Source organism: Microcaecilia unicolor, chromosome 2 (assembly GCF_901765095.1).
Source record: "Microcaecilia unicolor chromosome 2, aMicUni1.1, whole genome shotgun sequence".
Taxonomy (NCBI): domain Eukaryota; kingdom Metazoa; phylum Chordata; class Amphibia; order Gymnophiona; family Siphonopidae; genus Microcaecilia; species Microcaecilia unicolor.
The window spans coordinates 586,154,380-586,168,105 of record NC_044032.1 but is presented as its reverse complement, the minus strand read 5'-3'; the positions used below and the strand labels follow the sequence as shown (position 1 = coordinate 586,168,105).

The window sequence follows — 13,726 nt, the reverse complement described above, 5'->3', positions numbered from 1 at the left end:
CTAGGGACAGAGAAAAGTACCTGTATATAAACTGTACAGTGATGACTATCGTCTAGTAGCACTATAGAAATGATTAGTAGTAGTAGTACTGAAACCTTGCATTATGTAGCTATAGTTGATTCCTCTTTCTCACATGCATCACTTTGCACTTGAACACATTGAACATCATCTGCCATTTGGATGCCCAGTCTCGTAAGGTCCTCTTGTGATTTTTCACAATCATCTTTCGATTTAACAATTGTGAATAACTTTGTCACCAGCAAATGTAATTACCTCACTAGCTACTCCCACCTCTAGATCATTTATAAATATGTTAAAAAGCAACAGTCCCAGCATAGACCCCTGGAGAACACCACTTTCTACCCTTCTCCATTGAGAATACTGACCATTTAACCCTACTCTCTGTTTTCTATCTTTTAACCATTTTAAATCCACAATAATACACTACTTCCTATTCCATGACTCTCCAATTTCCTCTGGAGTCTTTCATGAAGTAGTTTGTCAACTGCCTTTTGAAAATCAAGATACTCAATATTGACTGACTCATCATTCAGGTTTGGAAGATCACAGTGGAGTGAGTTCTTAGCTGCCTCTTCTATTTGCCTATAGCATCTCTGGACACCTAAGTAAACTACATTGGCTAAATGCCAGAGCTCGAATCACCTTCAAGTCAATCTGTCTAGTCATCAAAATGCTTCACGAAAATACATCAGAACTACTGATCCAGCTATTCGGTTTCTTCTATAAATCTACCAGAATTCAGCATACTACCAGAATCTACCAGAAGACAGCATACTACTGAAATACCATCCTGTTAATAACATAAAATGCAAAGGCCAGGCTAACTCCATATTCTCCTTTTGTGCCATTGCAGAATAGAACTGTCTGCCAGTCATGATCCGCTTGGAATGTAACTATATATGACTTTGCAAGAAGCTGAAAAAACTACTGTTTGACAAATTTTAGCCACTCTAACTCTCCCATCTCTCCCTTATCTTCTCTCCTCCTTCAGCTTTTTGTTTACTCTTGTACTATAAACCACCCTGAATGTCTTGCTGGGATTTGTGTGGTATATAAGCAATTGATTAGATTAGATTAAAATCTCAAAGACGCCCTGCAGACTGGAGCTCATCGGCTTGCAGCCATATTGGATGTAGTCAGGCTCCTCTCATCATAACTTTCTATGAAAGATCTACAGCTTTATGACAATGCCTGCCCCACACTACAGCCTTCTGTGGTGGTGCTCACCTATGCAAGGTTTGTTTGTTTGTTTGTTTATTTATTTATTTGCTCTTAAATCCCACATTATCTCAAAATAAATTTCAGTTCAATGTGGCTTACATTTAGCAGAACTCAATTACATTAACAATATAATGAATAAGGTTACAATTAACAAGAATCAATCATAAATATACAATTCTCTCATTTTACAATTCAATCTTAATTAGATAATTTATTTAAAAGATATGTTTTCATGTTTTTGCGAAATAGTAAGTAATTATTTATGCTTCTTATTTCTTTGGGAATTTGATTCCACCATTTGGATCCCTATATACTTTAGGTGGTATTTTACTAATGTAAATAATAGCATTAGCATTTAGTAATAGCATTTAGTGCCAGCTGATTTGTAGCATGAGCTAAAAACGCTAGCAGTCAGACTTTAGTAAAAGACCCCCTTAGAGTTGCTGTGTGAGCTGACTTATAAGTTATAGGTTAAACCTTTCTCTTGCAAGGACCACTTTTAACCTAGAAAGGAGGAATTATCAGAATGAGAGCTAACAAATAAAAACAAAACAAAAAAGAAAGTAAGAAAAAAATATGGTGATACCTTTCTTTATTACACTAGCTAAACACATTTTTTTGAAAACCTCCTTCTTTAGGCCAGGACAAACATACTGGTTTTGACTTTCAAAAACAAATAAAAAAATGTGTTAAGGTAATCTAATAAAAAATGTGTTGTTGTTTTATTTTTCACTACTAATCTTTAAATTGAATTATCATGGTAACCACACTATCCTAGAATGAGAGTAGAAGGATATGTAGGTTAACAGCTCAGTTGTGTGACTGATGTCACATGTATCCAATATGCAGAACTCTTATTAAACCGCGTTAAAAACTAATATGCCTAATGCAGGATGCAGTAAAATGGTTTGCATTCATTTTGTTATTTGTGCGTGCTAAGTGCGCAGTATTTATTTATTTATTTATTTATTTATTTATTGATGTTGGGGGGACATGTTGGGGTGGAGAATGGGCGTGGAAGCACTATTCAGCTAGCACACTGATATTAGCACACACACAAAGCGATTCCCGCACAGCAAATGCAACAAAGCCCATTTAATTCCTATCAGCTTCATCTCATTTGCTGTGCCAGAATCACCAGTGTGTCTTTGTAAAAGGAGCCCTACCTGAATAAAGGGAGAATTCATCAAGCAGCAGAAGAGCCTTCACATGGGTACTAGGACCTTAACACGCATTAAGGGAATTCACGTGCACTGAATGGACTTCTGCATGTGTAAATTTCCTTAATGCACATTAAGACCCTAACACTAATTGACAAATTCCCCCCTAATATTGATAATGCAGGAACCTCAGTGCCTCCTAAATAGGAGACAGTAAGTGCTCCCACGTTAATATTTTTCAGTAGCCACACAATAATGCTAACATTAGCACAAGGCCAGGGATATCACTTAAAAAGGCCAAACTTATGGCCACACTAGAAATGGGCTTAGTGCCTGGGAAAGTACAATGTTAGGATGCACTTAGCCCATATACTAGTGCAACTTAGTGAAAGGATCCCATAGTAGTTAGTACTAGAATGGCAAAGAGCTTTATAAAAAATCATGGAGAGAAATAACAACACAAAGAACTATACAAAATTACAGTACTAAGAAAACACTAGCGAAAATAATTACAGCCTGCTCATGAATGTTAGTGTACGGGTTTGTAAGGGAATAGCTGTGCATTCACAGTTCCAATTAGGAATGTCATCTGATTGCTGATTTTCAGGACAAGTCAACCTAACCCTAGATTTATCTCACTGCCTGCAGGAACCTTAGCTTGGTTATGAATATTGTGACCATAATGGTAGGCCAGAAGATAAGGAAAAAGAAGAGATAGAATCTTACCTTCACAAAGCCCCCAGAAGCCTCAAAGACCCATGGGAAGCTGACAGAGAAAACCTAGGAATGGATCCTTACTGTGATTCGCCCCTGCTAGATCCCTGGGATAGGGGAAAGAGCATGATCAGAAAAAGCTCCAGGGGATGGCTAAGCAATCTACAATGGGAAGGTGTTAAGGCTTTTGGGAAACATAGGGGCTCTTTTACAAAGCATTGGTAAGCCCAACACAGACTTACCACATGCTATCCCGCAACTATCACTGGCCCAACTCAGCCACTGGTGTTCCGGCTCTAGAGTGCACCATTTTCAGCATGCCAGAAAATATTTTAAATTTAATAGCGTAGCGCTAACCCGGCGGTAATTGGGCATCGCCACATGCTGCCCAGTTACTTCCAAGGTTACCACGGGAGCCCTTACCGCCACCTCAATGGGTAGCAGTAATTACTCCACCCCACTGCATGGCCATGCGGTAAGAGTACTCTTACCGCATGGCCATTATTTTAGGGGCTTTTTTCCACTGCGGTAAAAAGGGTCCTGGCACAAGGGAAAAATGGCTCCCGCTGCTACAGCAGGGCCCTTTTTCCTGCAGAATAAAAAAAAGGACCCCATAGTCTCTGGCTTTCTTCTCCTCCATATGTTATGTTACAAGCTTCTATTCTGCTAATACCTTCATAGTTCTAAGCGGATTACATTTAAGAAGACTAGATAACAAAATTCCAGGAATTACAATTCAACCATCAAAATAGTTTCCTGATATTACATATTTTTGGAAGAGGAAAGTTTTCAGAGTTCTTCTAAATATTGAATAGTCTGAAAACAATTTAATCTGAAAAGGTAGTGAACAGGAGGACTCATTAGTTACATAAGCAACCAAGGGAACGTGTGGGTAATTGGAATAATAGGGAGTTGGGTAGACAGCAGTTCCAGTCTACCTCAAACATCCTGCCAGAAGCCATGGAAATCCACTCTGAACCTGCAGGTATAATCTCACTTGATGAACTTAAGTCTGAGTTTGGACACTCAGAGAGGTTGTGTTCTGCTGGTTGTGTTTTTACACTAAAAACATTTTTGTTATTCTATTTGAAAGGTCTGTAGGAGGACCAGGTCAAGAGGGTGGGACCTTCTTCTTCCCTACCCTTACCTGGGCAGATGCAGGGAAGAAGGAAGACTAATTATTTGGCAGTGAAGAGTTTTTAATTCTCTCCCAGCAGCCTGAATATGTTTTTTTTGTTTGTTTGTTTGTTTTAGCCTCTGCAGCACCAAAGCAGCAAGGCTTGATTAGTTGACAGGTTAAAGAGTGGGGGGTGTGTGTGTGTGGGGGGGGGGGGGGGGGACCTTCAGCAACCTAAGCCTGCCTGGGGGAGGAGAAAAAAAAACATTTGAATGAACTGTGGAACTAAAGCTGTTCTCAGCTTGAGGTTTATTTTCTTACAATAGCTTTTAGATAAACCATTGCTGGAACACATGATGACAAGTTTATGCTGAGATTTGGTGATTTAAAAAGGTGAATGTTACTAGCAGTGTGTAGAAGAATATTCAGAGTCTTTGTTTATAACCTGCACAGCAGGATCCCTGGTGAGCTTTAAATGGGAGTCTAGAAGACAGTGTTTGAACCCTCTGCTGGGGAAAAGATTTAAATAAAGTTTAATGACTTGATTGAGATATTGGCAAACAGCAGGGGTAGGGGAAGAGGTTTAATCCTCCTAATTTTCTTTTGCCTGAATCTTACTCAGGAGCTGTGGAGTTTAAGGCTATAAAACCTCACTAATAAATATTTATTTGAAGTTTTGCAGGACTGATTGACTACTGGATCTGAGCCTGTAGGCATAAACAGGAAACTGCTACTGAAAGGAAGGGAGCCTCTACAACCTAGAAGAAATTTATATCACAGATGCTCCAGAAGGATCTGCATGCAAATTCCACCCCTAGAGAGTGACAATATGAGTGGCCCTTTTACTAAGCCGCAAAGGCGTGTATGTGCATCCTATGCACATCAATTTTGAACTACCATCCGGCTTTGTGTGGCCTGGGCGGTAATTCCATTTTTTACACGTGTCCACTAAGCGTGCCGGAAATTTTCCAGTGCATGGCGCTAACTGGGAAGTAATCGGCATTGTACGCGTGTAGACCAGTACCACCCGGTTAACGCATGAGACTTTACCGCTAGGTCAATGGGTGGCAGTAAGGTCTCAGACCCAAAATGGACATGAGCCAATTTTTATTTTGCCGCACGTTCATTTTCGTCGAAAAAAGGGCGTTTTTTGTAGGTGCGCTGAAAAATGGACCTGTGCGCATCCAATACACACATTTACAGCAGCGCAGGCCATTTTTCAGTGCACCTTAGTAAAAGGACCCCTGAGTCTTTGTACCTAGTGGGGAATTTAAAGGACTAGAGAAACCTGTGAAGGAAATAGAGTTGTCACCTGTTCCACATCTCCTATTTTATTCAGGATTACTCTTGATAGCTCAGAAGTGAAAGACTCAGATGTATGGATGGCTCTGGCTTTGGATCCTTGTGCTTCCGTGTTTTCTAATATATACAGTCAGGCACTGGTATCATCATATGCATTTGAACTGCACCATTCGTAGCTGCCTTACTAGTGTCAGAGTACAAGGAGTCCTGCTATTAGACCTGCATGTTGCATCCAGAGCTGGCCTTTCAAAGAGGTGCAGGTCCTGTAGGTATCAGCAGTGAATCTATGGTACATTTATACATGTGACTCTATACCTTACCGCCCAAGAACAACTTTCACATCCTGTCACTCATATTAGACCTCTTCAAGGACTTGCCTGCCTGTATTCTACCTGTGCTACAAGGCTGGAGTCAGTATTCTGGTATCAGCATATTCTCTGACTGTCGATGTAGACACAGAATAACACTAATCTTCACACACTCAAAATCACACAAGACACAGTGAAGATGTCACAAAAAAAGTCTCTTGACAATGCTAGATAAGTCCAGATTTATTGTGTAACTTTATAGGCTTTTAGTCCAGATTTTTTGTGTAACTTTAAAGACTTGACACAGCCTTTTTGCAGCCAACCGACCTGCTTCAGGAGTCTTTGCAGTCTTTCAAAGACGTCTAGAGTAACAAGGACAATGTATCTACGATATAAAACCCAGTTTGAAAACTGGTATAGTGAAACCACTATGCGGAACTCTCTCCTTTGGCGGAAAGGAGGAAACAAACACCAAAATGTGTCTCGCTATGGGGCCCTTAGTCATGATTGAAACAGGTCTAGACCAAAATGTCCAACTTTTAGCCCTGAACATTTTTGCTTTGTTACATTATGGCAGAAAAACATCCAAGTTGTGGGAAAGCCCAAATTCCACCCCCAGCACACCTCTGACATGGTCCATTGTTATTTGGATGCACGGCAGATGAACTGAATAGAAAAACATCTTAAAAGTGTGTTTTGAAAATAGCAATTTGGGCTTTTTTGCAAGAAAAATGTCCATCTGCCATTATGTGCCATATTTGGACTTTTTTTTCCATTTTCCTTAGTAAAAGGACCCCTAAATCTTTTTCTTAAGCTCTGTATTCCTTATAGGACAACCCCTTTACACATATATGAACTTAGTGCAATAACGCATTGATTCAGTAACACAACATAATACATATATGATAAAGCAGATCTAAACATTATAAATTTTTAACAGCACTTAACAAGCAATAATGAGCGCTAATTGGCAATAATTAGAATTTACGCACATAACTTGCTAAGCATGTTCTGTAATAAACTGTGCCTAAATTCTAAAGCACGCAGTTCAAAAGGGGTGTGGCCATAGGCAGGAAAATGGGTGTTTCATGGGCATTCCCAAATTTACGCACATTGTTATAGAATCAGCTTATTTTCAAAAGAGGACACCCATCTTCCGACACAAATCGCAAGATGGGCGTTCTTCTCACAGGGTCGCCCAAATCGGTATAACTGAAAGCTGATTTTGGGCGTCCCCAACTGCTTACCGTCGTGGGGATGACCAAAGTTCATGGGGGTGTGCCAGAGGCTTAGCGAAGGCGAGACTTGGGCGTGCCTAACACATGGGCATCCTCGACCTATAATGGAAAAAAAAGGGTGTCCCTGACAAGCATTTGGACGACTTTACCTGGTCCTGTTTTTCTTATGACCAAGGCACAAAAAGGTGCCCAAAATGACCAGATGACCACCAGAGAGAATTGTGGATGACCTCCCCTTACTCCCCCAGTGGTCACTAACCCCCTCCCACCCTAAAAATATCTTTAAAAATATTTTGTGCCAGCCTCTATGCCAGCCTCAAATGTCATACTCAGGTCCACCACAGCAGTATGCAGGTCCCTGGAGCAGTTTTAGTGGGTGCAGTGCACTTCAGGCAGGCGGACCCAGGTCCATGCCCCCACCTGTTACATTTGTGGTGGTAAATGTGAGCCCTCCAAAACCCACCAGAAACCCACTATACCCACATGTAGGTGCCCCCTTCACCCCTAAGGGCTATGGTAGTGGTGTACAGTTGTGGGTAGTGGGGTTTGGGGGGGGGGGGGTTGGGGGGCTATGTATCTGGGAGCTTTTTATGAAGTCCACTGCAGTGCCCCCTAGGGTGCCCGGTTGGTGTTCTGGCATGACAGGGGGACCAGTGCACTACGAATGCTGGCTTCTCCCATGACCAAGGGCTTGCATTTGGTCGTTTCTGAGATGAGCGTCCCTGGTTTCCATTATCACCGAAAATCAGAAATGTCCAAGTCTAGGGACGACCATCTCTAAGGACAACCTAAGTTTCAAGATTTGGGCATCCCTAACCGTATTATCGAAACGAAAGATGGGCGTCCATCTTGTTTCGATAACACAGGTTTCCCCGCCCCTTCATCAGGACGTTTTTCTAGGACGTCCTCTGCAAAACCTGGGTGCCCCCTTCGATTATGCCCCTCAATATGGCCTAGTACATGAAAATCTACATGCCAGGATTTATGCCACATTTTCGTTGGTGTAAATGGAGGCATGTAGTTCTAGATGCTCGGATATCAACTAAGCATATTATATATATATACCATGCCTAAATGTTATATGCTTAGGCAGAAATGTTTTCCAAGCGGATTTTTTAAGTGCCATATATGGAATCTGGTCCTTAGTTGTAGTTGGACTATGGCAAGAGTAAATGAGTGTACCCAGTGGCGTACCAAGGGGGGGCGGTGGGTGCAGTCCGCTCTGGGTGCACGCCGCTAGGGGGGGGTGCCGCGCACCTGTCCGCTATGTTCGTTCTGTGCTCCCTCTGCCCCAGAACAGGTTACTTCCTATTCCGGGGCAGAGGGAGCATGGAAACGAACGAAGCAGACAGGCGTGCGGCATCCCCACCAGCGGCGTGCACCTGGGGGGGGGGGGGTTCTTTCACCGGGGGGGGTCACGCTGCACCCAGGTGGGGCACTGCACCCGGGGGGACAGAGCGCATCAGCGATCCGCCCCGGGTGTCAGCCCCCCTAGGAACGCCACTGAGTGTACCTAAATGCAGCACTTAAACATATAACTTATGGTATTCTTTAATTTGCCTGGGTTACAAGTAGATATGACTTTAGACTGACCACGCATCTCCTCTGTGAATGTCCCCTTGCATTTACAGGTAAGCAAGTTGCATACATATATTTCTGATCGTGACTGAATAGATATGGATGCGCTTGAGTGTAAATTTTAAGGGGCTTCGACATTAGCTTCAGAACTTTTAGTACAAGAAGAGTGCTGGGCAGACTTCTATGGTCTGTGCCCTGAGAATGACAAGGACAAATTAAACTCGGGTATAGATATAAAGTATTGCATACCATGTAAAATGAGTTTATCTTGTTGGGCAGACTGGATGGACCATACAAGTCTTTATCTGCTATCATTTACTATGTTACTATGTAACAACTTTGAGTGTGCTGATGCTCTTTATAACAGGAGACTGTGTCTAAAGTCAAGAAAGCATGTGTGGGATCTCTTAGAGGGAGGAAAATATAGCGGATGATACAGATGGGCAGACTGGATAGGCCACATGGCCTTTATCTGCCATCCACTATTCTCTCTAAGCTGAGCAGGAGTCCTCCAACTGCTGCCAGTGGGGGGTGGTGCTTCAATATTGTGTCTTCCATCATTAGGGTCAGGCAGGTTCCCAGAAGTCCTGCAGAGCTTGCCTGTCTCTCACTTTTGAAAATGTGATAGTGAAACAGTGCCCTCTACTGGTAGGACTAGAGGTGGAGGACTCCCACTCAGAGGGAACAGTGCTGCCATCACATTCTATATGTGTCTAATTCACATGTAAGTGCACACTTACCCACATGCATGCCAGTATTCTACAAAAATAAGAGTGGGCATGGTGCCTACAGTTAGGCAACCAGTAATAGAATTAGGTGGAATACCTTGTTTTCAATATTGGATAGATTTGTGCGGGTCCAATAGCAGCTCATGGAGTGCCACTTAGATGTCATACTGAAAATGTATCCCAAAATGTCTAGAAAAGTTCCACTGGCACTACAAAAATATGTCCTAATTTTGTAGTGCTAGAACTTAACTGGCAGAATCGGGCAGCACCACACACTGCCCAGTTACCGTCGAGCACCACCCCCCACTGGCAGCAATATATATATATATATATATATATATATATATATATATATATATATATATATATATATATATATATATATATATATATATATCCTAATATTCTTTGTCTAGTGATGTAGTGTTTTGTTTTCACAATTGTAACAAGCTGATCAATACTATACTAATAAATACTGCAAGAATCTAATTTTCTTCCAAGCCATTTTTAACAACAAATGAGGAAGTTATTACAAATTGTAAAATAGACTTACATAGTAAAGACATCAATAATGTCCCCGGCGCCTCTTGCCATCTCAAAGTAGTTCTGCAGAATGTTGACAGTTCCTGAAAGTGCCTCATGGCCACAGCCACAGAACAGAGCAACTCCAGCATACAGCAGGATAGTGGCAATCAGCGAGGCATATGGAATTCCCCCCAAACACTTGATACAGCATTCAAAGCACCCTAGAAAAGACAGGAATATGATTTCAACAACTATTTTACTTATGTGTTTTCCATAGAAATCCTAGAATTGAATCCTGCAAACCAAGTAGATGACAGAAAATTCATTTGATGGTATGAAACATGACTGACCCCTAGACTAGACTAGCATACTTTTTGGGCAGAACACCACTCTCCCTTCACCCGTCCTCCACATCCACATGAGATGCTGGAGTGTCATACCAATACAATTATGGACATGATACATTATTTGGCAGATTACACATTAATAAGGAAAACGATAGGGCACAGCTGGTTTAGAGTAGAACCCAAAATTTAAGAAATACAAAAATAAACAAACTATGCATAGATCAGAGACGCTGCTCCGATTTTCTCCGCTTGACTCCGTTTCGAGTATAATTGAGCGCTATAACTTCAATTCATTGGTAAGACACACATATTGTTTTCACATTTGGATAGAATTAATAATCAACATACGGCAGAGAAGACTCCTGACGCAGGCCAGTACGGCCGAAACACAGCTGTGTCGAGTCCCTTTCTCCCTGCTACCGTTTGGCTAATAAAGCTGATTCTTCATTTTTACATCCAAAGTGTCATCTTTTTTATGTAATTTTTGATCTTGGTGGATTTATTTTTTAAATATATATTTTATGATTAATTTTTACGTTTTTAATACATATTTTTTATTTTTATTTTTTGTTTTTGTTAATCATCTTCGCTGTTTTGTTTCTTGTTGATATCCTTGCGAAGACTAGTTTCTTCTGTTTTTTGTAATATCTCCTAGTCAGGCATGAAACAGAAAAAATAATTGTGCCTGCTGTAATGTATTCCAATTGCCAACTGAAAGAAGAATGAATGCTTCTGTTCAGCTGTTTCCTGTAGCCACTTCTACCACTTCATTTACTAATGATCAGCAGTGGATACAGAATATAGTAGGTGTCATAACTGCAAGGAACTGATACAAATAATATTTCCTAGTTATTTCCTAACTATTTCCTAGTTAGGTAGTGCTTGATCTAGTTGGGGTGGCAAAGGGATGACATGCCATTTTTTGGGAGTGGTGCTTGCCACCCCATGCCACCCCTGTAGCGATGTCTATGCTAGAAACCTTATCTCTATGTGGAAAAAAGGGCATCTTTCCACTAGGAACTCTGAGTTTTTCAATATCATTATTTCAGCTTAGTTTAAGATCATTTTTCTCTGCTATAATTGATCATCACCTTTGTTAAATGTCATATATGGTATTCATCACTCATTAAAAATATTTATGACAGTGTTCTAAGCTCCTACATGATGGAAAGAGGACAAATTTTACAAGAAAACCTTACATGGAAACTAGCTAAGGTTTGACAGGATACATGTATTTTGGAAAGCTAATACTAATTTCAGGTACTTTGTGAAACCTGCCTCCTCAAGGCTGCATCAAAAAATTCATGTCTGCTTTGGAAAGTGGATAGGAAATATCTTATCTGAAGCTTAGCCTGTGTTATTTGGCTACTTCATTAATCAAACCGTAGGATAGCAGCATGCATCAGTTGGTAAAATTCAGGATGTTCTGTGTTGCAATGATGACTGTTTTACAAGGCTGCCTTTAGTCCTCTGTTGTGATAATTGACTTTCATGTAGATTGATTTGCTTGTCAAATAGCGCACTGTGGAATTACATTAACTGTATTTAAACAGTTGTTGTATGTTTAGTTTTCTGGATCTATTTCTCCTTTTACTGTAGACCAGAATCCTAGCATGTTAGAATCAATATTATATATTTTGGAAAATGATTGATCATTCATAGTGCTAACTAAGCGGTCCTTTTACAAAGGCGTGCTGAAAAATGCCTTGCAGTAGTGTAGGCGTGAGTTTTGGGTGCACACCAATCCATTTTCAGCGCACTTGTAAAAAAGGCCTTTTTTGCCGAAAATGGACGTGCAGCAAAATCAAAATTGCCGCACGCCCATTTTGGGTCTGAGACCTTACCGCCAAGCCATTGACCTAGTGGTAAAGAATCTGGGCGGTAATGACCTATGTGTGTCAAATGCCACTTGGCGTGTGTCCATTACGCGTGCCTGAAAATTAAAAAAAAAAATTAGACATGTGTATCGGTCACGCGCCAAAAATGAAATTACCGCAAGAGCCACACGGTAGTCGGGCGGTAACTCCATTTTGGTATGCATTGGGTGCACGTAGATGCTTACGCAGCTTAGTAAAAGGGCCCCTAAATCTCAGCATTTCAGTGCAACAAGTCAGTCAGTTTCTAGACTGAGTAAAAGGCATCATTGACAAATATATTTGTGTCATGCTTTGGTTTATACCATTACCGTCTTTCGTATTTATATTTGCTGAACAAAATTTGGTGAAAAATAATACTTTGAGTGGAGGAATATAAATATTTGTACTATAATATGTGGCTGTTGACAATCTGGCTTTATTTATTAATATTGTTTCATTCACCTCATGGCTTAGATACCTTAAGTAGAACCACAGACAACTGAAAAAACTGTTTAAAGGATACTATTTATTCTTTTACTCTGTTAAGCATGTAAGGTTAACTATAAATATACCAGGGAACAAGTTTCCATTCATGAACAATATTCTTAATATAAATAGAGGAAACAGGTCAACCAGTAAACCTGTCAAAGAAACTTCTATGAGCTAGGAGGAAAACGCCTCTAGAAGCTCCTTTTCCACAAATTACGCGGATAAAGAGCTAGGGCTTCTTTATCATTGGTGAAAAAACCCCTTCAATGGTAATTGCTAGCCTTCTAGTCTTAATATTAATAGCCTCTATCTTAATTTAAAGAGATGTACTTAGCTCAAAGCACATATCTTCTTTCAAGCACTTTGGTGTTCCTGACCGTGGTCAACGTTGGCCTCCGTTTCGCCATTAAATGGCCCAAATGGCGAAACGGAGGCCAACGTTGACCACGGTCAGGAACACCAAAGTGCCCGAAAGAAGATATGTGCTTTGAGCTAAGTACCTCTCTTTAAATTAAGATAGAGGCTCTTAATATTAAGACTAGAAGGCTAGCAATTACCATTGAAGGGGGTTTTTCGCCAATGATGAAGAAGCCCTAGCCTTTTATCTGCGTAATTTGTGGAAAAGGAGCTTCTAGAGGCATTTTTCTCCTAACTCATAGAAGTTTCTTTGACAGGCTTACTGGATGACCTGTTTCCTCTATTTATACTAAGACTATTAAGCATGTAAGGTTGCCAGATAACTAATGACAAGTTGATTATTTCAAAGCACTTAAGAGATCAGAACTTGGCGATAACTGCATAAGGGGGTCTTTTACAAAGGCGCAGTAGCGTTTTTAGTGTGTGTTAATGATTAGCTTGCGCTAAATGCTAGAGACACCCATATAATCTATTTAAATGAACTATTAAGCATTCAAATGTATATTCAAAGCAATGCACGGCCATTTTCAGAGCGATGCACAGAAGCAGCCCCTACCTTTACCGTAGAAAATTTAACGGGTGGTCTGGAACTGTCAGTCCTGACAGTTCTTCATTGTTCCAAGTACTCCACAGTCACTCCATGGTCCTCTGCCACTCCTGCAGGAGAAGGACCCAGGGAGAGACAAAATGTGCTGGAGCAGGGAG

General features: G+C 40.8%; 1 protein-coding gene across 1 annotated transcript in view; it reads right to left on the bottom strand.

Annotated features, from left to right (window-relative positions):
- GPM6A (glycoprotein M6A) overlaps window positions 1-13,726 on the bottom strand; it is a 151,441-nt gene that overhangs the window by 126,210 nt on the left and 11,505 nt on the right. The window contains exon 2 of the mRNA XM_030192218.1: window positions 9,941-10,133. Within this exon, the coding sequence (XP_030048078.1) occupies window positions 9,941-10,133 (193 nt within the window). The remainder of the gene's footprint in view (window positions 1-9,940; window positions 10,134-13,726) is intronic.